This window comes from Thalassophryne amazonica, chromosome 11 (assembly GCF_902500255.1).
Source record: "Thalassophryne amazonica chromosome 11, fThaAma1.1, whole genome shotgun sequence".
Classification (NCBI taxonomy): domain Eukaryota; kingdom Metazoa; phylum Chordata; class Actinopteri; order Batrachoidiformes; family Batrachoididae; genus Thalassophryne; species Thalassophryne amazonica.
In genome coordinates this window covers 30,625,090-30,649,768 of record NC_047113.1, presented here as the reverse complement: position 1 = coordinate 30,649,768, position 24,679 = coordinate 30,625,090, and the positions used below count along the sequence as shown (strand labels likewise).

Below are 24,679 nucleotides of genomic sequence, written 5' to 3'. Positions count from 1 at the left end.
AGCTGTCCGCGCTATGCGCATCTGCATTTGGAGACAGGTAGCTTTTACTATTAAATGACCGACATCTTTATATATTATTTTTTATTAGACTGCCCTCGGAGGTGCTGAAATGCAGCAACCCTCTTCTGAACAAATGGCTCCCCTCCCCATTTTCAGCAAGCACCATAACACAACCGAGAGAGGGAGAGAGAGCGAGAAGGAGAGAAACGGTGAAAAGAAACGGGCTTGCTTTGCCAAGAGGACAGCAGGGCATTATGGATGCGCAAGCGAAAGCTGCCTTTAAAAAGGCACCTGTGGAGAGGACGTCGAGGTCGAAATTACGCACCGATCGTTCTGTTTTTTAATAAGGCGGCTGGGACGGAAAAGACGGGAAAAAAAAATCTCCAACCCGGCTGCAAATTCTGCATGCCTGCGATGGCTGCTCCGTTGCGATGCTGCTACAGTGTCGGGGAGAACGTGCCTTTGTCTTTCTATTTGCTTATTTTCATGCTCAGTGTCCCTACAAATGGACAGGTTCGATACACCATCCCAGAGGAACTGGAGACCGGGGCTGTGATTGGTGACATTGTGCGTGATTTGGGACTGGATCTGAAAAAAGTTTCAGCCCGACGCATCAGAATCACGTCGGATAGTGGACGGAGATATTTCAGCATAAATCATAAAACTGGGAAACTGGTGGTGAGTGACCGCATCGACAGAGAGACAGTTTGTGAATTTAGTGGCACGTGTTTACACAACCTGGAGGTGGTTTTGGAGAATCCGATGGAGGTGCACAAAGTGGAAGTTGAGATTTTGGATGTTAACGACAACGTGCCGCAGTTCCCGCGAGATGAATATCAGCTTGAGGTGTCAGAGTCCGCGCACGCAGGGTCACGGTTCCACATTGAAGGAGCTCAAGATGTGGATGATGGGTCTAATTCTGTCAAACTGTACCGCTTGAGCTCAAATGACCACCTCGCACTGGACTCCATAAAACCTTTTGCCAAACATAAGCACATTGATCTTATTCTCAAAAAGCCCTTTGACCGTGAGCAGATGTCCTCTCATCAGTTCATCCTGACTGCAGTGGATGGAGGCACACCACCGAGAAGTGGCACAGCCATAATCAATGTACGAGTCCTTGACTCCAATGACAATGTACCTGCTTTTGACAGCTCCGTGTACAAAATAAAACTTCTTGAGAACTCTCCAAAGGGGACACTAGTGATCAAATTAAATGCAACTGACCCCGATGAAGGCTCCAATGGGAAAGTTTTTTACTCCTTCAGCAGTTACACTTCAGAGAGGGTCAGGCAGATGTTTTCTATCGACACAGATACAGGTGAAATTCGTGTGCAAAACAATATAGACTACGAGGACACAACTTCATATGAGATGTACATCCAGGCGATGGACAAAGGGCCAGCTCCAGTGCCAGTGCACTGTAAAGTTGTTGTGGAAGTTTTGGATGTGAATGATTGTATTCCTGACATTGTGTTGTCTTCACTCTCCAGCCCTGTACGTGAAGATGCCCGGGTTGATGCAGTTGTCGCCTTGATTAGTGTAAATGATCGTGATTCTGGACAAAACAAACAAGTAAGCCTTGATCTCATGCCCGAAGATTTGCCTTTTAGAATCAAGTCCTTTCGGAATTACTACACGATTGTGATATCTGCTTTTCTGGACCGGGAAACTATTTCATCCTACAATGTTACGATCACTGCCATTGACAAAGGAAGTCCACCCCTGTCATCTCATATGAGCCTTACAGTGGATATTGCGGATGTGAATGATCACCCACCTCGATTTGAGCAGACTTCGTACACTGTTTATATAATGGAGAATAATGCTCCCGGTGCCACTCTTTGTGTGGTTAAGGCTACAGATGCCGATACTGCAGAAAATGCACGCATAACCTATACTGTCGTCAATGACAATAACCATGGCATCTCTGTAGCCAGCTATGTTGGCATCAAACCTAACACAGGAGAGGCTTATGCCCTTCGAGCCTTTGACTTTGAGAAGCTAAGAGAGTTTCATTTCCAGGTTAAAGCTCAAGACAATGGTGTGCCGCCTCTCAGCCGTGTGGCCACGGTGTATGTTTACATCATGGATCAGAATGACCATGTGCCTAGGATAGTTTACCCACCTGGCAATGGAAGCACCACTACTGAGATGCTGATGAAAAATGCTGAAGCTGGGGTATTGGTTGCCAAGGTAGCTGCGTGGGATGGTGATGCAGGAAAGAATGCGTGGCTGTTCTATGAGCTGAAGCAGCCTCACACAGACTTGAACCTGTTTAAGATGCACGAGTACACAGGCGAGATCCGCACCACAAGACGTGTCATTGAGGATAACTCCACCTCCTTTGTTCTGACAGTGCTAGTGCATGACAATGGACTTCCTTCTCTCTCTTCCACTGCCACCATTCATGTACACGTGTTGGAGCTTCCACCAAAGTTGACCCCTGACCCCAAGCGCATCATCAGGCCCGACAGCCCCTTAATGTTTTCAAATGTCACCATCTACCTCATCATTGCCCTCTGTGCCACCACTTTTGTATTCCTGGTTACAGTCTTTGTGCTGGCCATTGTGCGCTGCCATGCCTACTGCACCCAGCCAGGTTCCTGCTCCCCATGCTGTGTATCTAAGAAGAGCATGCCAGAGGGAAGTGGTTCAGCAGGTGGACATGAAGGCGGAGGAAGAGGTGCAGGTGCAGTAAGTGGAGGGCAGCTGCACAGCAATGTGGTGCTGCGGCGTGACCTCAAAGTCGAACCTCATTTTATTGAAGTGCGGCGTAATGGGTCTTTAACAAGACTATTGTTACAAGACTTGTCTGACTGCCACGTCAGGGAGTGACACTTTTATGTTCTACAACACAGCACGTCCCCACAGTGGCACCTGGGGCTCAGGCTATGTCACCAGCCACAGTGGACAGAGTCAAATATTTGTACGGCGCCTCAGCATGCCAGATACAACTGCTCTTCAGGTGTGTGGTTGGGTGGATTTGGGTAGTCATTGTTTTACTGACACTGAAGGTACAAGCCATAAAATTAAAACTCTTTCACCTTCACGATTTAGGTTTTGCATTATTGTTTTAGAGTAGGATTGCAGTTGACATCTTCTCTATACCTGCAGATACATCAGTATTCTTGTGGTAGTTTAAGAAAAGCAATACCCCTTTTTAACAGTACTGCTCTAAGTGGACAAGTGTATGAGTTGTGCTCAATGTGATGTTTAAAAAGTTATTTTTCTTTGTCTGGTGTGGTTACATCGTGTTCGACTCAGAAGGCATTTGGTGGTTAGTAGGTGAAAAAATAGACGAGTTGAACTACCTTAAAAAAGCATTGCAATTTGTAAATCTTGAATGAATTCATTTGTTTGAACTTAAGTTTGTACATTAGAGTTGATCTAACTTCCACCGTTAGAATTGATCTAACTTGCAAACTTAAGTTCAGACAACTTCATTCAGGTTTTACCAGTTGTAATGCTTTTTTTCAGTGTAGGACAGTTCAGCAAGCCATGCAATCTTTTCAAGCTTAATATATTAAAAGGTAAAACAGTATAATGGACTTGCAAAGTGCTTTACAGTTATGCCTCTGTTTTACCTGCACTAAAAAAAAAACTGATTCATTGGATTGGATTTCCATGTAATAAATATGTGTAGTCCCAACTACATTAAATTATCTTGCATGGGTGTGCTTTATTTGAGTTGGGGCTACATATATTTATTACATGGAAGTCCTGCACATAATTGATTTGAGTTCATCCAATGAGTCATTTTTTGTGAGTGTGTGCACAGGAGTGCCAAGAACTTCCATAGAAGGTGTGGCGATCTACACACACACACACACACACACACACACACACACACACACACACACACACACACACACACACTTGAGCTGATCAAAGGTGTGATATAATATGGGTATAAGGTCTTGTACAACCAGAAGTCGATTGAGTGCTGCAGCATGCAAAAATATAAGATTACCCGTGTTTAAAATAAGAAGAACAAAATTGTGTATGAAAACAATGACTGGAATGTCATTATTTAGTTTCCCATATTGCCTCAGAATGCAGGAAAAAGGCTATAGATTTTTAAAAATTTCCAGAGGGGCAAGTCTTGGACCCCTATTCAATTCATAACACCCCCCACCCATTCACTTGAAGCTAGATGTGCCACTGGCAAAGTTCTTTTGTTACAGTTCTATGTGTCAGGCCATAACTTGCAAGGAGCCCAATAAAACAAAATTATATGGTAGACTGAAATTCATTTATTTATTTTTGCAATGAATAGAATTTGGCCAAAAAAAATCCATTAAATTAGCAGAATTTTGCCATATTACGTACATAAAAATGATATAAACACTTGCTGACTGTTTTTACATAGAGATGGTCTAAGCAAATATTATTAGAAGCAAACAAAGAATTCTGTTTTTCTCAAATGCCTCAAGGCTTCATGGGTGTGTGTGCAGAGTGCGTGAATGATATAAGAAAAAAAAAAAACAATACAAGAAGAGGACCAGTGTCATTGTGAGGTAATTATTTTCGGATTTATTATTGTTTATTTATTATTTTGGAAGACATTTCTTTATGTCTTTGCATATCCCTCTATTTATTATACATTTATTTGTGATGTTGAAGCTTTCCATTGTCTATTTTACTGTTTGAACTGACAATTTCCTCCACTGTATTTATTGCTCATCCTCTAACTGACATTTTCAGTATTTATATTCTTACGCTGCAGACATCTTTCGGTTCCAGATGTTTGGAGTTAATGCATTAGTGTTTGTCTGGTTTCATTTACTCACATGCACCCAAGCAGACCTGTCTTCCTTTGGCCACTATCATACAGCAACCGTTAGCAGAGTTATTTACTCTTATTTGCACACAAGCCGGCATTATTTTGGGTGTTTATTTCTGTGCATAATACAACAGGCAAACTTGAGTTATTGGCCTGTCCATGGCATATTAGCATCTGTTTCCTCTCAGTATAGCGAGATAAATAATCATTGATTTCCTTTAGTCACGTATCTTTGGGTTTCGGTATTGATGAGTACTCTGGATGATGCAGTTCGGTGGGGCTATAGACATTCTGCTTTATTTTAATGACTTCATGAGGGGTACCAGATCTCTCTCATTCAAACTAAACAATGGATTTTAACTGTGATGGATGCTCACTGCAGATTGATAGAGGTCACTGCAGCTTCAGCAGGAAATGGAGATCTGTCATATTGGAGATGCTACCATATCTCAAGGCATTTCATGATTCAGCATCACAAAATATACATTAATCTATTGATTTGTGATATTGTCACAGGAAAGTGCCACATTTCATAATAGGAGCACAAATTCATTAGAAATACATTCCATGATGGGAGCACGAAATGACAACTGATGCAGGGAGTCTGGAGGGTTAGGGGAAGGGGTAGGGTTAGGTTAGGGGGAGGGGAGGGTTAGTAATAGTAAAGTAAGATGACATGGGATTTTTTTGTGTCTGTGTGTGTGTTAAAGAGTAAGACTGATTTTTCTATGTCAGGTATTTAGTTCCTGATCAGGCACAATGACAAGTTGCTGTCACTACCTATACAGGAATCAGCCATTTTTGCTTTTGTTTGTGTGTGTTTGCATGCTTTTATGATGCCTTAGCCTTATGTATTGAACCGGCTGTCTGGTGTCCCTTTATGTTCTCCGCTGTTATGTGTCTGAGTCGAGATGTAGAGCAGAATGTCTGCTTTCTCCTTACTGCTTTTGTGCTCTGACCTGTGACCTTCACAGGAGTAGAGGATGTGGACAGTATTTGAAAATGTAGACTTGGCTCTGCACAGTTACCTTGGAGAAATGTGTCAGGAAGATTGTGTTCTGATGAAAGCCAACATTGTGATCAACATAAAGAGGATGCAACACAGAAAAAAAATCTCAGAATTACAGGCGATATGTTTGTGAATATACAGGAGCAGAAAAGGCAGGAGAGATAAACAAAAAGCAAATGCAGAGGATGATGGTAGAAGTACATAAACAGGAACACATTACACCTATTCTCCATAACCTTCACTGGCTCCCCATCACCTACAGAATCCAGTGTTGTCATCACACACCAGTGCATCCATGGCAATGCCCCCCGCATACCACAAAGACCTCCTTACACTCAACACATCCTCCCGTTCTCTCCGATCCTACAAGACTAATCTTTTCCATCCCTTCGCACCAAACTTTACACAATGGGAGACGGGGCTTTCTGTTCAGCTGCCCCACATATATGGAACTCCCTCCCTGACCATCTGTTGGCTCCACAACTGTTGAAGCTTTTTAAAAAAAAAAGCCTCTAGATGTACTTGTTTCGACAGGGCTTTCACAGATCTTAATTTTTGAACTGTTGCGTCTTAGTCTTTTTACTCCATTTTTATTATTCATTTTGGCTTAATTCTATTCTGCTGACTGTTTTTATCTTAAGATTTCTTGTATTTAATCTCTTGTTTATCCTTGGTTTTATTTATTTGTTTATTCTTTCTTGTAGCACTTTAAACTTTTTATTAATGAAAGGTGCATTTTAATAAAAGTATTATTATTGTTATTATAGCAGGGGTGGTGGCCAAGTGGTTAATGCGCTTGGTTTCAGTTCAGAAGGTTCTGGGTTCAAATCCCACCCCTGCCACATTTCTCCATGTAATGTGGAGTTGCGTCAGGAAGGGCATCCGGTTGTAAAACCTGTGCCAAATCAACATGCAGATCCACCTTGGATTTGCTGTGGTGACCCGAGTGCAAACAAGGGAGCAGCCGAAGGGACTTACTTACTATTAAGTTCAGCAGTGAATGTCATTATCAAAATTTGCTGAAACGTGCTTGATATTTCAGGATTTGTTCCCTTTTTTGGTGAACGTTGGATCATGAAGGCAAGGGATGGAGATGACAGAATGGGTGGAGCATAAGAAACTGAGAAAGTCAGTTTGTCACAAGCACATATGCATTTTTAGAATTGTGCATGATTTGCAGAATAAAGACAATACCAAACCCAGTCTCATGGATTGTCGTGATTCAGCAGCATGAAATATACATTAATCTGTTGGTTTGTCATATTGTCACGAAAAGTGCAAAATTTTTTGTCATGGTAGCACAAATTCATTCTAATTCATTCTGTGATGGCTGCATGTAATTAAAAGTGCAGCGGGTGGGGTCGAGGGTGGTTATGGTAGGGTTGGGGGTAGGAGTAGAGTTAGTAATAGTGATATTAAAAAAAAGTCACGAAAATTTGAATAATTTTGTGACGGGAGGACAAAAAAAAAAAAACACGTGAGACTGGGCTGCAATACCATGATGGACAAATCCTGAGCAGACCCTGAGTGAGCAGTCTCATACAGACTCAGAGGGCTGGTTATACTTTTTTTTCTGACTTTATTTTTTCTCCCAAGCATGGACCAGAATTGTACAAAAACACGTTAAGATGTCGAGGAAGTAGGATGTGAAAAGAAGTAACTGTGATTACAATGTTTTAATCATCCCTCACTTCTCTCCAAAGGTACAGGGATGCTCTCACTTATTTGTCTGTGCACGCATGTGTTCACAGGATGCACAGGCCTGATGTGTATGCACTTGCAGGTTTTTTTTCTCCATGAATTATTGATGAAATGGTATTGAGTTTTGTTGATATTTAAGACTGAGTTCCATTTTCTGTCTCTTGCAGCCCAAGGTGCCTAGAATGAGAACTGGAGATATTCAGCCTCCCTGAGAGCAGGCGGTGTAATGCAAAGGTAAGTACCAAAATGTGTTTTCTTTCAAGTTTCATGAATATTAGCAGACCCTTCTCACTGGTTACTCCAACAAGAACATTTCACCACCCACCATTTTCCAAAATTTACAACATGTACTGAAATGTACTCCTGACATCACTCCAAAACTGCCGTCACTGACACACACACACACACACACATATATATATATATATATATATATATATATATATATACATACAATTAACTAATTAACGATTAACATTTAAAGTATGTTTTCATCAGTATTGATGAATTGAATTGAATGCCTTTTATTGTCACTTATACAAATGTACAGTGAGATTGAAGCTCAGTCAGTGCCAACATAATATAAAAAGTATAAAAAACATATAAAATTTGGCAATAATAAATAAAATTAGATAATGCATAAAATTAAATAATGCACATCACTGTGCTATTGCACTAAGTCCAGTAAGGCAGAAAAGAAACAGATTTTCAGGAAAATCAGTGGAGACTTTCTTGTAAGAAATTTTATATGCTGACACCACACATAGACTTGGAAACAGATCAAGGTGTAAGCAGTTTAATGCATGTATCTCAAAGTGTAAAGCAACGTACAACCACTGGCCACTTCTTTGGAAGCACGTGTCCAACTGCTCAAATCAGCCAATGGAGATAGAATCAGAAAGCTGATTTAAGTGACTTTCAAGGTGGTGTGTTTGTTGGTGTCAAAGGGGCTGATTTTAGTAGTTCAGAAATTGCAGATCTACTGCGATACTCGTTCAAGACCATATCTAGGTTTAACAGACAAATGGTCTGAAAAAAATATACGAAATATATACGAAATATACAGTAAGTATAGTTCTTTGGACAAAAATGCCTTGTTGATGGCCGAAGCAAGAGAAGAATTGCTTGATTGGTTCAGGCGAATAGAGAACCACCAGTAACTCAATTAACCTATCATTATAACCAAGGTATACAGAAGAGTGTATCTGATTGCACAACTAATCTGTCTTTGAAGTGACTGGTCACAGCAGCAGAATACCATACAGGGCACCACTCCTCTGAGCTAATAACAATATACTGGTGCTATCATGGGTACAGGTTCACCAAAATAGACAATTAGGCAATGCAAGATTGGAAAAATATTGCCTGGTTTGACAAGTATTAATTTTTACCCAACATTGAAATATTAGGGTCAGAATTTGGAATAAATTTTGGCATAAATAGCAAAATATTATTTGAGTATTTGAGCTACAGTGTGAATTTCTATAACCAGACCCTGCTTCATTGTCAGAGATATGACTTTGTGGCAGCCCATTGCAAGCGCAAAGAGCAGTGTGGATGGTGTGCAGGAGAACATGCAAAGAGATGAAGGAGCTGAATTCTAGTGTTGAAACTGTGGATACATGTACACCTCAGCATACTGGAAATGTGAAGTCATTGAAGGAGGTGAGAAGATTCAGCACATAAAAAAAAAAATTAAATAAAAAAAAAAATTAAAAAAAGTTGGAAATAACTTTTGCTGATGCAAAAAGAAAAAAGAAAAGAAAAAAGATAAGAGTGCCAAGAAAGCAGTGGTGCTGACAGCTGTGCCCCCACAAAAACAGCACTGTAAAGGAATTTCAGAGATGTGAGAAAGTCAAAGAGCAAATTAGCATTAGTCTCATAGTTAAAATCTTCAACTGTTCTGACCAAATGGACAATAGAACAGAGAAAATTAAGATCATCACAAATGCTCCTGAAAAGTATTTTGAGTTATAAAGTGTTGTGTGTTTGTCGATAATCCAGTCTTTGCAATAGTTTGCTGCCTTTGATGTCTTTTAAGTTGATAATGTTCCCATTTCCATTTGCAAGCACCAGTGGATTTCTATTTATTTATCTTTTATAATCCGACATCATCAGGGCATTGTATAAGAAACTGTATATACCAAACAAAAAGGTACAATGTATCACTTTGTTGGAACCACCATTGTGTTTATCAGCGTTATTTGTTAAGCCTGGCCTTCTGCTTCATGTTCCATGTGTGTTCCCATAACATAATATGTATTATGCATTATTTGACACTATTTATGTAAAGATAAGATGGTCATGACCTGTATTTCATCTCCAAATTGAAATCAGATGAAATTAAATAATCATTTCATCTGTTTCCCATTGAACACAAACAATATGGCACTTAAATAAAATATGCAACAAGCTTTAAAAGTCCAAACTCTATTTTTATACACTTAAACAGTTCTTATTCTACAAGTAATGCTATGACTGACTGCGCCATTACCATTTTACAATATGACATGTCAGAACGCTGGTAAGTATGATAAAAGACTGTCCAGTTCTCTAATCAGTGTCTCAATAGCCAATTTAAGATAAAACTGATAACCTGCCCTGAACCAGGTTAAATTTGCAATTAAGTTACCATGATATCCGGCCAGGTTAAACAAGTGCCCTTTTCATTTCCTTAAGAATCATGGCTTTAGGCATAACATACCTCACTAATCCAATAACCTTGCTTCATTGTACATGCCTCTGGTTTAGCAGTCACAGAAAATAGGAAAAAGATGATTAATGGAGGATAGACACTGAGAGTCAGTACTGAGCTTTAAAGACCATATATGCAAATTTATGTTAATTTATGTTTCTGTTTAAACAAAGTAAGCCTTAGCTGCTTGCTATAAATTGTTCACCTGAATAACAATGCAGGCCTACATATGTATGTTGTTTCTTCTTCCTAATTATGTTCAGTGCTTTGACCAAGTTCATCAAAATAATTTTTTTTTCTCCAGGTTATTGAAATCGCTATGTGATGTTTCCAAACTTGGTCAACTAAAGCCCAAACAATTTGAATGTTCTCACTACTCTTTTGGGACAGGCTTTGTCCTCCCTGGGGAAATTGTATAATGAAGCAGTGGCACTGTTTGAATCAGGGAAGTAAAGGTGATGTGTAACAACTGATATATGATGAATGAAAACAGATTCAGATTTGGAAAACAAAAAAATACCTTTTGATGGGAAAGCAGGAAAAAAGAAGACTAGCAGTGTTTGCTTGATGGGGCATGATCACAGTAGAGACGGTGGTATTTTTTATTTATTTATTTATTTTTTATTTATTCATTATTATTAATTAGTAATTTTTCCCCTATTCATGTCAAGGTACTGAAATCGCAGCATGATACAGTGAAAATGTAATAAAGTACATTAGTAATCCATAATTCAGAGAACGTTTGGAAAATATAGGGTGAAATATTTTAATATGACAGTGTAATTTGTGAGATTTTGACTTGTTGCAGTTTTTTCACATTATATAAATCATAAAAGTGATCTTATAGCTTGCAGTTTTGTACAGTACTATATACTGCAGTATTAACTGTGTACTTACCATCTATTGTTATTTGTTTGACTTCAGCGTGTAAAATGTGTGCTTGTTCATGTTTCAGCTCAGTGCACATGGAAGAGTCCTCTGTAATGCAGGGAGCCCAGGGGGTCCTGGTTCAGAACTGGCCCACTGTATCCAGCGCTGCTGGTAAGAATCAGTCAATTCAGTGTTCCATAACCCAATCTGAAATCATTGAAATTACAAGTGGTAAAAGCAACAACACCATACATCAATAACCTGTGAAAATTAAATATCTAAAGAGGTCTTGCTGAGTACACATAGTCTACTCTTCAAATATCTCAAAAATATGTAAATGGATCCTACCCAAAGACTCCCAACATTTGTCATATTGTATATCCACTGACTTTATCAACTAACCAGATTGGAAAACACAGATGTAAGTTACACTGTTGCCCTAACCAAATTCTGCAGTTTCCCATGACAACACGGAAAGCACATGAAATGGTTTGGATTCGTATGAAAGCATATCTGTTTGTGTTGCAGCAAGTGAGACCTTATTGGGAAAAGAATACAGAAATTGAGAAAGAGGGTTTTGATTATTAATATTATTATCAACAACATTAACAGAGGCATATTTCATATAGGATAAACAGTGGAGAACATATGTGAGAAGAATAATGTCACACAATTGAATTCCCTGTTCTTTCAAGGTAACTTTCTTTCACCACTTCTTCAGAGAAAGGTTATAGACAATGTGTGGGGGGAAAAAAGGATGCAAATATTTGCAATAATTTTTAACGTGAAGTTATTGATTATGCATTTGGACTTGTTATAAATTATCACCAGTGTGTGAAACATTAATTATGTAATATATGTATATTTCACAGAAATTAAATGAAAATTGAAATTAAATGTCAGTTCTTATGAAACAGTTTGCAGAGGAAGTATCACAGTGGATAAGAACTGGGTTACAAATAAGGAAACCTGTGTTTGATTCCAGCTCTTGCTACCCGTATAAGTCCCCGGTAAAAACATTGCATTGTTTCAGTCCTCCCAGCATTAAACGGGTACCTGCCTTTCCTGGTGTTGTAATATGCATCGGACTGACATCTCCCATCGAGGGGGATTCGTAGGCTCACTTTGGAATCCAGAGATAAGCACTAGCACCAATGGGCCTCAGGGCCTATATAGGTTTAATAGAGTTTAATATTGCACTGATGTAGGATCGATCACTTAACTACCTTTATCCATTTAGAGCTGCATTTGTATGCAAACCTATTACAAGGGAAACCACATTCTAATTAAAACTTCCTTTCAATTGAAATATAAACTGCAGCCCTGGAGGGGGGGGGGGGGTTCTTTTAAGTAACCACAGCCAAGTGATACATTTGGAATAGAACAGAAATGTCAGATTAGGTTGTGCGCTGCAGCTCTGTATCTGGATATACAGAAACATTGGAAGTATGCTAGAAATCTCACTTTAGATCACATTTAGTAGCATGTGCTGGTGCCATGTGTTGCCACGTCTACCACTCCACAGAACTACCTTTTGTACTGGATGGCAATGAACCAGACCGACAACCTGTCCATCACATCTTAAAAATAACCATCTATCTGCCACAGCCAGATGACCCATGGGTGTGTCTCTGGCCTTCTCCAGCCACTGCTGTCCTTAACAGTGAAATGAAACAATCAAGATATGATTCAAGTGTAGAGTTTAACCCTCTATTCAAAGCTTTCAACAACAGTATTACATTGACAATTAGGAATTAGTCATTTTTATGCACAGTCCCCCCTTTTTTGGAGGTCAGATATAACTAGATGAACTAATTATAAATATAAGGAGTATTGTCAATACATGGATGAAAATTCTTTGCAGTAAATGACTTCATGATGCTTGGATCCCATGGTCTGAGGGTCCATGGGATCCATTATTCATGATAGAGTATTTTGATTATAGACATTATCAATGATACACCTAGCTTCTCAGATGTTTTCTTTGATGGCTACGCATTGGAAAAAAAAGGACATATTTCTGTGAAGAACCCCTTTAGCTGTATTTCATGGTCTTTTAGGCATTTTGGGCTTGCTTAGCTTCTAACACATGCTTTCATTTAATGAATATGCCAGATTTTGTATTTGGTTTTCCAGTTTTTGTTTGAAAGACATTGAATTATGGCCTCCTTGTATCAACACCTACGCGGATGTCATATTTTGAGTTGCAGTGAACACCTACAAAATGGAAATTCAACACTTAGGATCATCTCCACATTTTTTTTCTACCTAATTTGTGAGTGAATGGGCCACACCTGGCTATGAAACTGTCTCCAATTATTTGTGTCGGAAAATGGAGGGACTGTGTATATAAATGGCTGTTTTGTGTGTGTTTGGTTGTGCTCTCCTGTTTTGGCTGCCTGGTTTGTGTGCTGGTCCTGCTGTGACAGATGGTGCACAGCCCACGCCCAGATTAACAGACACACATTAATGACATCAGGGTTCTGCTTGTTGCCAGTGTCTCCCTCCTTATCTCTTATTTCCCTCTCTGCAACTCTTCTGTGCCTCTCCCTCTATTCTACATTTATTTAAACAAAGAGCATTCAGACAGAACTGTGCATACCTGGAGCTTTCCCCTGGAGAGTTAGAGATTAATACAGGACGGAGGAGAGAGGCTGTTGATTTGGAAAGCAATGGACTGAAAAGGAATGACAAAATGAATACAAAGAAAGACACAGGAATATGGACGGAAACATACAGGAGTTATGGATGAATTTGGGTGTGACAACATGTAAACAGGCATAGAGACTGCAAAGGAAAAAGGATGTTGCTTGGGAAGAGGATTTTAGATCAGAGGGAGCCAGCAGCATTATTCTCCATCAGCACAAGCACTGTCACCATGACTCCTGTGTCCCACTGCTTCACTGGAGGATGTTGTTTCCATGGCAACCTCTCAAGGATCCTAATACTGGCATGAGTGAGAGAAAGGGAGGAGGGTGTGATAGAACAAAGTGCAAAAATATGGTATGGGACAAGAGATATTGAAAATAGGAATGGGGGGGTAGAGTGAACTATTTGTGAAGGACGAGATGAAGAAAGGTGTTCACTGAAATGCAGTAACATTATTTCAAGCTGAGACCGTTTCAGATTTGGGGAAAGAAATATGATGGAGAAGAGAGAGGACAATACTGGATTAGCAGTCTCCAGGAGAAAGGAACACAGGCTTTCTGTTTTACAAATAATGACCTCAAATGAGGATTGAAGTTCACTTCTGTGTTTTCACCAAAACTACTTAACCCTTTATCTACAGCGATGGCGCCCACGCCATATTTTCCATATGCATATTTGTTTTACCGTAACTCCGCCATAGTTTGTCCAATCCGAATGATTCAAAGTGCATTGTTAAGCTAACACCAAGGGCTTTCCAATGATATATGGTGTATTACGGTAAACGTAAGCCTGTGACATCATAATGCAGAGGAAAAACACGGAAGTTTCACACTAGTGCGCCGCTAATTCTCATTACCATAAGTTCTCATATAAGCCCTCAATCTGAAAAATTTCAACACTGACAGCAAGCCAAGAACCCGTGTTTCCAACAGTATGCTATTTGTTGCATATATTACGGTAAAGTGCGTCGGTGACTTTTGAAACGAGGGAAAAGTATGAAAAGAGCGCAAAAGTGACAGAAAAGTACAGAGACAGACAGCAAACATAAATGTAGTAATTTTGAGGAAAAGGCAGGGTGTTAGTGTCATTGTGAAGGTGTGTGTGCGTGTTTGTGTGGGTGTGATGGCTCCATCAGCCACAAGCCACTGCCCGGTGCCAACAAGCAGTGGAAACCCAACTTGCCAGCGATCCACAAAGGGGCGGCGTTCTTGCAAGGTTTGCAAGAGGTCAACCTGCTGGATGTGCAAACTTTGTAAAATTGGCCTCTGTCTTCAGCCAGACAGAAACTGTTACAAACAGTACCACACTGACTGATGTAGTTTAGATCTAATTTTGATTCTTGGTTATATATTTGTATATAGTTTGACACTTTATTGTTTTATTCATATTGTATAATTTTGCACAAAATGAGTGATCAAATGAGTGATTTATTGCACATTTTAATAATACAGATAATAATTGATATATTTATATATAGTTTTGCACTTTGTTGTTATTCATATTGTTTGGTTCTGCACTTTAAAATTGGTTACTTTTGCATATTTTCGCCTTGTAAAATGTTTACTTTTGCACTGTTTCTGCATTGTTTCTGAGTTCTAGACACACAAAATTATTTTGATTGTAAACACTTACAGCTTCCTGTTAAAAATGTGAAATCCAAACTTCCTTTACATAACAATCATTTTTCACAAAAAACTGAAAAAAAATTAAGTTCGTTTTTGTGTTTTTTCTCATTTTAAATGCTAAAACTTACAAATAATGTGTATAAATAGTTAATCAGGTGTAATATAATTGAAATTCAGGTACTCTTGGAAAAGGGTACCAAAGCACACAAACATAGAACATTATTTGTTAAGTTTATTGCTATAATAAAAAATTATAACCAATCGTCCATTTATAGCCTCAGTAGGTAAAGGAGCCTACATCCTGATTTGCATAAAATCTAATGGAAAGTAGCTGAAATCAGGGCAGGGGATCAAATTTGACTCAGATCCTTGAGTTTTGTTAGTCTTGCAGGACAAGATTTGTCAGTGTGTGTGTGTGTGTGTGTATATATATATATATATATATAATGTGTGTGTGTGTATAGAATTGTAATGTTTGTAAAGTTTCTTGCACATTTGGATAATGCTATAGATCCCATAAAAATTAATTAAAATCAAATTGCTATGTTTAGATCCGCAGTTTATAGTAATGCTCTAGTTGTAGACTAGTCAAGATGATTAGAGATAAACAATAATGGACAACATTCCATAGTATTACAATGATACCTGACGTACATACACAAACACACACACACACACACTGATGTCATAGCCACCATCACACAAGGTGTCATCCTTCACACTGGGAGTAACTTGAGGATTAAGGACATTCCTTAAGGGCACCTTAGTGATTTTTCCCTGTCTGATCGAGAAATTGGATCAAGAACCCTGTAATCTCAAGTCCACCTCTCCTTCAGGCCCTCACATCCCAATTTCTCACTAATCAGTTTTACAAAGAAGTGGTGAATGAAAAATATGCTCAAAGGTCCAAGGGACAGCCCACATGACATGGACAAAGTAAACACTCAATCTACAAAATGGTTAAATGTTCAGATTTTATTCAACTAAACCATGAGCTACTTTATTAAACCTTAAACCTACTATTGTGCTCAATTTAGAAATGTGATTTCCTTTATTTACAGATAAAATACTTGACTCTTTGATCAGGACTTGTTGATGATCATTTCAGATAGTAATTTGACATCTGCCTTTAAGGGGTCATAATGTAATGCTTTTTTTTTTCTTTCTCCGCCTGTTATTCTTAAATATATAAGGAATTTTAACTAAATACCTTGAACATCACAGACTCCTATGACTGCCGTCCAGGTCTGGGAGCATGGGGTGGTGTCATCTGTAGCTGCATCCACTACACTGCAGAACAGCATGAGGTCCTGGGTGGTAATCACCCAGACAGATGAGAGATTTGACTGTGTATGAAGAAATTCTCTTGTTGTGGGTAAATCATAGGCTTGAAATGGTGCATTTTATAATTGTTTTGCATATGCCAAGGGAATGCACTTTTGGACTGCACCTTGTGTGTTAGATACACTTTGGCTTTGTGTCTTTCTGGGGTATTTGTAGGTGTTTGTCAGTATGCAGCACCTCAGTGTCAGTGGGGTATTTTTAGCTTCAGACTTTATTTTTAAAACACTGGGTGACCTCTACTAGCTTACTGAAAAGCAAAGTAGCTCCTTCAAGCTTAAATCATTCTTGTGGCACTGTCACAGCTTTTTATTGTCATCGTAAAGCACTTTATGATTACATAGTAAACTTTACTTACTTACTTAATAGTGTTTGGCATAATATCTCTATGAAATGCTACAACAAGAAAGAAGAATACTGCAGAAGGCATCAAGGACTTTTCATTATTTTTCTGGAATTTTCTGTTGTCTCAGTTTATACACACACATGTATAGTACAGTAGATCACTTACATACCATATCGCTTATCAGGCACAATTTATTTTTTTTTCCCCCCACTCTCCCCTGGCAGCAATCAAAAATGTATGAATAGGAAATTGATTTGAAAAGGCATTTTTTAAAAATCAAAATTGCACGAAGAAGAAATTGATATAAACAGGATTTTTCTTTGTCAAAATATGTGATAATACTCACGCTCAACTCAGAACACTTATTAATGTAAGTGTTTTCATGCAGATGGGTGTGATCAACAACTGAGAGTTTGCTATTCATACAGTTTTTTTTCTGTTTCAAGAACTCTCAAATCCATCTCCTGTCCTTCTCTGATTTTTTTTTTTTTTTTGAGAATTTCATTTAATATGTGCATCCTGGCAACGCTTGACCCATCATCCTCTTCCTCATCTTATGTAACGCTGCACTGTGCTTTCGCCTGACTGGCTGTTGGAAGGATGAGATGAGGGAAAGAATAAAGTGAATGTGGCAAAGCTGAGTTTGGATGATTTAAGAGGCTGTGAAAACCTTTGACACAATCAGGGAGCACACAAAGAGATGGGAATAATATATAGTCATAATACAATTGAAAATTCTACTGACCAAACATATGACAACATCTGAAAGAAAACAAATAATGTAAATGCTAAATTACAGATTGTTTCACAATGTGGCTGTGCCTATTACATCTTAAATAGACCCACAATGTTTAATGCCAGACAAGCTGTTTAATATCCTATTATCCTAATGTTTCCATAAACATTGATAGTAATGATTACATGATTATATGATTATGTCAGTAATTCAGAGGAATGGGCGTTGGCTGGCTGAATCTTCATACGAGATTAGCTGAAAGGTCAGATGACATGAGCTATAGAGAGAAGGTAGCAAAGAAGAAAGAAGGTGGGAGGTTGTGTGAGAGAAGGAGAGGGAGAGCTAGAGAGAGGGAGGGGGAGAGTTTTGCACTGCAACAGCAATTGACAAATCAGATGGAAGCAGCCAGATCAGTACTGAATGAGGTTAGGCTGTTACCGCCTTGACAGAAAAAAGGGGCTGACAGCAGATACAATGCGTTGTCAAATCTTAAAGTTCAGACGATAATGATGACTCGTGTAAGGATTGGTCTCTTACTTTTATTATGAAGAAGATGACAAAGCAGATGGAGGCTAATACTGCAAAAAGGTCCTCTCACATGATTTCACTGTTTTTATATCCCTGTGTAAAGATTTATTACGCAACAATACTGGCATAACATCCAGACCAGGTTATCTTATATCCTGTTATTCCCCCAATTCTAATTCGTCTATCAAACAGCTGTCCAAACGATTCCCAGATTTGCTCTGCCTGCTTATATAAGCCTACAAACCATTAGGTCAGTCTAACCTGACTGCTTGTTGCAGACTATGTCTTCTAATGTACAATAACATGTTCCCGACAACATGGCAAATCTTAGACATACCATATATTCCACAACAAATACAAATAAAGTGAGAAGACAAATTTTTGTCCCTCATGTTGTTGTATTCTAAAGCACGACTGACACTTGAGAGGTAGCTCATCCTGACCTGCTCTTTTCTATTTGTCTGCTCACAGCATGACTCATCCCTCTCTGGGGGTGTTGTTTTGTTCATTAAACTTAAGCTTGCAACAGTACGCTGGCGTCTCATAAACTTGTCACATTGCTTTACACTAGTAATTTCTTCTAGGCTAAACAATCATCATTATTACCAGTAATCAAGTATTCTTCATTTTTCATTCTTGTTTTGGTTTTTTGTTTAATTTGCCTATTTTCACAATATAGCAGAGTGTCACATTGCTGGTGCGGATGTCAAATTCTGACTTATGATTTGCAGGGAGAAAATCCATGCATCTGTGCACTGTAAAACTCAATGAGTTAGTTGACCTCAAAGCATTTGAATGAAACCGATCACCTTAAACCATTTGAGTTTGCCAACTTAAATAAAATAATTTAAAAAAATGTAATTTTTAATGTTTTAGTCACTTAATTTATAGTTGATTAAACTTATGTAAATCTAGTTATGTTTTTCAATAAAAAAAAGTGACAAATTTCTGCCTAAAAAATTTGCATTACATTTTGGATTTGATTTTTTTATGCATTCTTTGGTTTACTTATTGACTCTGTGTTGTGTTGTTATGACTCTGCCCATTTGCTCCCCTCGGGACACAAACTCACGATCTCCGGCGTGGAAGTCAGAGTCTCTAACCAGAATGCTACAACCCTGGTCTCTGGCCTTGTGACCAGAGAATTCTTTGGATCTGTTGGGAGTGAGGTTTATTAACTACATATGCACAACGACACCTGCTGGCCTCTGTTGCATAAATTCAATTAAAATGAGTGAATTGAATGCACTGGAAATACATCACCAACACTTAAATGGCCCAAAACTTTAAATGCACTTAAAGGAACTGAGTTGTTATGACAACAATTCATTTTTTTAGTTACTTTAATTAATGGAAATGAGTGACTATAACTTTTTTCAAAGTTTTAGTTACATTAACTTAATTATTCTATTAAAATGGAGTGTTCGGTTTAACAGTGTAGGTGTCTTTGCTGAGGAAACAATGATTTGATTTAAAATTTAAAATTAATGCAAGCTGATGTTGTACTTCATGAAATCTCATCGTGTGGTTATATTTGTGTGTGTCAGCAGAAACAATAGCACTGCGGCACTTCTTGAAAGTAAGCAATTAATATTTCATGTCAGGGAGGGGGTGATATGCATAGCATGAATATATTCCATGAGTTCTCTGCTGAGAGTACATATCCCTGAGAGCTGGGGAGTGAATGCGGGGGGTACAAAAGAAAGTGTTTGAAATGCAGATCCATTGACATATTTAAACTTACAATTTTAAAATAGCAAAAGTTATTGATTTTGGTTATTTGTTGGCATATATACAGTGCATCCAGTAAGTATTCACAGTGCTTCACTTTTTCCACATGTTATGTTACAGCCTTATACCAAAATTTCCCTCAACTCACGACACCCTGTAATGATAACATGAAAAAGTTACTTTTAAATTTTTGCCAATTTATTAACAATAAAAACTAAGTAATCATGTATTCACACCCTTTGCTCAATACTTTGTTGATGCACTTTTGACAGCAATTTCAGCCTCATGTCTTCTTGAATATGATGCCACAAGCTTGGTGCACCTATCTTTGGGCAGTTTTGCTCATTCCTCTTTACAGCACCTCTCAAGCTCCATCAGGTTGGATGGGGAATGCCAGTGCACAGCCATTTTCAGATCTCTCCGGAGATGTTCAATCTGATTCGGGTCTGGGCTCTGGCTGGGCCACTCAAGGACATTCACAAGTTGTCCTGAAGATACTCTTTTCAGATCTTGACTGTGTGGTGAGGGTCATTGTCCTGCTGAAAGATGAACCGTCAGCCCAGTCTGAGGTCAAGAGCACTCTGGAGCAGGTTTTCATCCAGGATGTCTCTGTACATTGCTGCATTCATCTTTCTCTCAGTCCTGACTAGTCACCCAATTCCTGCCTTTGAAAAACATCCCCACAGCATGCCTGGTTTGCTCCATACATGATGTCTGGCATTCCCACCAAAAAGTTCAATCTTTGTCTCATCAGACCAGACAGTTTTGTTTCTCATGGTCTGAGAGACCTTCAAGTGCCTTTTGGCAAACTCTGGAAGGTTCTCCTCTCTCCTCAGAGGAATGCTGGTGCTCTGACAGAGTGACCATCAAGTTCTTGGTCGCCTCCCTGACTAAGGCCCTTCTTCCCGATCGCTCAGTTTAGACAGACAGTCAACTCTAGGAAGAGTCCTGGTGGATCTGAACTTCTTTCATTTACAGATGATGGAGGCCACTGTGCTCATTGGGACCTTCAAAGCAGCAGAAATGTTTCTGTACTCTTCCCCAGGTTTGTTGCCTAAGATAACCCTGTCTCATAGGTCTACAGACAACTCCTTTGACTTCATGTTTTGTTTGTGCTCTGACATGCACTGTCAACTGTGGAACCTTATATGTAGACAGGTGTGTACATTTACAAATCATGTCCAGTCAACTGAATTGACACCAGGTTGACTCCAAATAAGTTATAGAAACATCTCATGGGTGATCAGTGGAAACAGGATGTACCTGAGCTCAAGTTTGAGCATTATGGCAAAGGGTGTGAATACCTCTGTTCATGTTTTTTTTAAAATAAATTTGCAAATATCTAAAAAGAAAACAAACAAACAACAACAACAACAAAAAATTGAAATTGTCATTATGGGGTGTTGTGTGTAGAATTTTGAGAGAAAAGAATTTCATTCATTTTGGTTTAAAGCTGTAATGTAACAAAATTTGGAAAAACTGAAGCACTGTGAATACTAGCACTGATACCACAGTCTCTTATACAAACTGGTAGCATGTTTTTGAAAACATGGCTGTGATTGGTCCGTCTGATACGTCGGCCGCTATTGGCTATCACGCCACGCTCTGTGATTGGCTGTGGCGTAACCACCAAAAATGTAAGTTGGTTCCACTCCTCCAGAGACTGTGGTACCAGTGCTGTGTTGTAAACAAAGGCTGCAGCCAATCAGAGAGCGGTGTGTCTCAGCTAATCAGCAAAATGTCAGAATCCTGACCAAAAGTCACGTGACCAAATAACCCGATACCGACTCCTTTGCATTGGCTGGAGGAGTGGAACCAACTTATGTGAATACTTTCTGGATGCACTGTACTTTGAATTCTGAGCTTGTATGGCTTGCAGTGCAGAAGGGGATAAGTAAAAAATAGACATTTTTCCAGAAGAGAATAGGCCAACATCCAGTTACCTCTTTCAAACTCCAATTAAGCTATAGAAACATCTCAAGAATGATCAGTGGAAACAGGATGCACCTGAGCTCAATTTTGAGCTTCATGGCAAAGACGGTGAATACTTATGTACATGTGATTTCTTAGGGGTTTTTTATATATATATATTTGCAACAAAGTAAAAAAAAAAACTTTTCACATTGTCATTAAGGAGTATTGTGTGTAGAATTTTGAGGGAAAAAATAATTTCATCTGTTTTTGAGTAAGGCCAGTAACATAAAATATGTGGAAAAAGTGAACAAAAAATTATTGATTATTGATTTTTATTAGGGGTAGCATGGTTGCTTAGTGTTTAGCACTGTTGCAGGACAGCCATTAGATTCTATCAGATTTGGTCCTCGATATTTGGAGTTTGCTCCCACTTCCAAAGGCATACAGGTTTGGTGAACTGGAAACTCTAAATTGACCATAGGTGCGAGTGAGAGTATCAGTGTGTTTGTCCAATTGACCGCTGTAATAGACTGCAGCACCCCCCCCCCCCCCCCCACACACACACACACCGTCCCATGACCCGTAAGTAGTCACAATTTTGTGAATTGTTCTGTAATTTACATCTGTAGCATGGCCCATGCAGAGGGCCACCCCTTTGAGTCTGGTCTGCTTGAGGTTTCTTCCTCAGAGGGATTTTTTTCCTTGCCACTGTTGCTATGGGTGTTAGTAAGATTAGACTTTACTTGTGTGAAGCACCTTGAGGCAACTCTGTTGTGATTTGGCACTATATAAATGAAAATAAATTGAAATAAATAAATTGAAATTGAAGTGGGGTAAGTGGGTATAAAAAATGAATCAATAAATTAACATATCAAGTAATATTCCCACCAATTTGTTAACTTAATTTGAATAACCTTATTTTATTTTGCTTTTAAAATAGTAAACTATTAACCCAAAATACTCCTGTGCTGGAAGTTGTTTGTGTCAATCCAAAGACTGCATATTAAAGGTTTGACATTTATCCCTTTTCTGGACTACCATTAAAATAAATAAATACATATATGAGAGACATTTGTGCTTTGCACAAAGACAAACCTTTTCTTACTTGTTAAATTATATTAATATCTCAATCAGAATTACATTTCGCTTTTCTATATCACACTGTTTTTACCATGCCATGGCCCATTTTCAGAGCTGAAACATGTAGCAGTATTTAATAGAAAAGCCTACATTTTCATGTATGGTAGAAAAAAAAAATGTTCTCACCGCTCCGGCCCGTGATGCCAGATTTCCTCTTTCAGCCCAAGTTTGAAAATTCGGCAGACGTTGACTGTTTTCACCTGTCGACATTTTAAATGGTGCTTACAAGCTGCCAGTTTTTATAAATAACACATATTGGAAAGTGCACAATTTTGTTTTCTGCAGGACTTCTACTGGTGATTAAAACTTGTCAATTGTACTATAGTTTTCTTGTTAGTTCTTTTACATCATAATTTGAATGTGGCAGATTTTGTTTGCAGAGTTTGATGTCAGCTATGATTGGGAAGGCTGTGCAACATGTATCACTAGTACTCACACAATATGTAACATTGATGGATTTTAACATCCACAAATAATAAATGCAATATTTAAATCATAATTACCCCTGATTTGTTTTCAGCTAATTTATTTTTTCCCTGTTTTCTTTTCAGATGGTGAGGGAGGAGAGGTGTCCCCTCCAATGGGTGCTGGTGTAGACAGCAACAGCTGGCACTTTCGCTATGGCCCTGGGGGTCCAGGAGGCCCCCCACAGCACCTGAAGCCTGGAGAGGTCCCCCCTGAAGCTTTCATCATCCCTGGCTCCCCAGCCATAATATCCATCAGACAGAACCAGGGAGGAGATGACGACAAGAGCGATTTTATCACATTTGGAAAGAAAGAGGAGGCGAAGAAGAAGAAAAAGAAGAAGAAGGAGAAAAAAGACAAAAAGGATAAGGGAAAGGATGATGGCGATGAGTAGAGCAGCAAGAAAAATAAAAGCAAAACAGGAAAGGGTGTTGTTAAAACAGAGGTACCAACCAATGTCCACTGGTCAAGAAAAACAAAAGCTGTTGTGGATTTTCAGCTCCATTGTATCACATAGTTTAACAAATTATAGTTTAGTACTCTCTCTATCATGAAACTGGCCTCATCAATAATTGATTTACTTTCAGTTATCTGCTGGAGTAAATTAATATTGCCTTGATAAATAATATAATAATATGATATAGTATTTCCCACATCCCTGTGTGCCTTCAATCTAACCTAAATTACAATATTCTTTCAGTTAGAACAATTATTTATCCTTGTAAAATGTTTCATAATTTTACCCAATGGGCACACTGGCACCTCTGTCTTACCCCCCCTGCCCAACTGTGATGTGTAAAACACTATCTCTGAGAGAACATAAATGCGTCATAGAAAAATAACATAAAACTCTGTGCCAGCTCATGAAATGAAGTAAAACACTCACATCTAAGAGAAATGTATGAAATCTGAAGCTGGACACTCATTACTTGTAAATAGCCCAGGAGAGAGTCACTGAAACTAAGGCTAACATGACAGCAATGCAGTTTATCTGGTAACTACCAACAGTGTTTCCTGAGATCTCAATAAAACCACATACACGAGATGCATGCTTACACTATAAAACATGCAATCACAGGTCTACACGTAGGACAATGTGGACTCAGAAAGCACTTCATGCCTAAAAAGAGAGATTTTAAAAAA

The 24,679-nt window shown here is 38.7% G+C and overlaps 2 protein-coding genes across 17 annotated transcripts in view; both read left to right on the top strand.

Annotated features, from left to right (window-relative positions):
* LOC117519820 (protocadherin gamma-A11-like) overlaps nucleotides 1-24,679 on the top strand; it is a 911,360-nt gene that overhangs the window by 298,603 nt on the left and 588,078 nt on the right. For 9 of the 16 annotated variants that reach the window (XR_004563447.1, XR_004563449.1, XR_004563450.1 and 6 more), the window contains 3 exons: nucleotides 7,664-7,730; nucleotides 11,147-11,232; nucleotides 23,623-23,664. The exons of 2 other annotated variants lie outside the window; for them this stretch is intronic. Coding sequence is in view for 5 of the 14 variants with exons in the window: in XM_034181100.1 (XP_034036991.1) it covers nucleotides 7,664-7,708 (45 nt within the window). In the remaining 9 variants the exon portion in view is untranslated. Of the gene's footprint in view, nucleotides 1-7,663; nucleotides 7,731-11,146; nucleotides 11,233-23,622; nucleotides 23,756-24,679 lie in introns of those variants that run through there. 5 more of the 16 variants (XM_034181100.1, XM_034181095.1, XM_034181097.1 and 2 more) reach the window with 1 other exon arrangement.
* LOC117519825 (protocadherin alpha-C2-like) lies at nucleotides 149-24,679 on the top strand. The gene is given in 6 exon segments (XM_034181101.1): nucleotides 149-2,795; nucleotides 2,797-2,968; nucleotides 7,664-7,675; nucleotides 7,678-7,730; nucleotides 11,147-11,232; nucleotides 23,623-24,679. Coding segments are annotated over 6 exon segments (3,168 nt in total). The 5' UTR covers nucleotides 149-258; the 3' UTR covers nucleotides 23,931-24,679.